Source organism: Nestor notabilis, unplaced genomic scaffold (genome assembly GCF_000696875.1).
Source record: "Nestor notabilis isolate BGI_N333 unplaced genomic scaffold, ASM69687v1 scaffold14896, whole genome shotgun sequence".
NCBI lineage: Eukaryota > Metazoa > Chordata > Aves > Psittaciformes > Psittacidae > Nestor > Nestor notabilis.
The window spans coordinates 22,013-22,337 of NW_009934352.1; the positions used below are offsets into that span (position 1 = coordinate 22,013).

The 325-nt window shown below is 61.8% G+C and overlaps 1 protein-coding gene across 1 annotated transcript in view; it reads right to left on the reverse strand.

The window, feature by feature from the left end:
• The window catches only part of CBLN2 (cerebellin 2 precursor), a 4,679-nt gene extending 4,360 nt beyond the window's left edge, over positions 1 to 319 (reverse strand). The window contains exon 1 of the mRNA XM_010017310.1: positions 258 to 319. Within this exon, the coding sequence (XP_010015612.1) occupies positions 258 to 293 (36 nt within the window). The 5' untranslated portion in view covers positions 294 to 319. The remainder of the gene's footprint in view (positions 1 to 257) is intronic.
• Positions 320 to 325: the final 6 nt, after the last annotated feature.

Genomic DNA, 325 nt, shown 5'->3' on the forward strand with positions numbered 1-325 from the left:
CGGCGGCCCCCCCCCTCCTCCAACACAACCCAGGAAAGCCTCGCAGCCACCTAAAATAACTTCCCAAACTCTTTCTGGAGAGCTGAGCTGTAAAAACTGCTATTGAGCGGGTGGGTCAGGATTAAACGGTGGAAGAAGACCAGGAGCTAAACGCCGGGTGCAGTGACAGGGCGAGGGGCGGGGATGGCCGCGCAGGGAGGCTAGGGACCGGCGGCGCGGAGCGCGGGACAGCGAAGGCAAAGAGAGCGTCGGCTGACCTGGTCGAAGTAGATGGTCATGGTGCGGTTGCTCATCTCAGAGGGTTCGTGGTTGGTGCTGCGGGTGG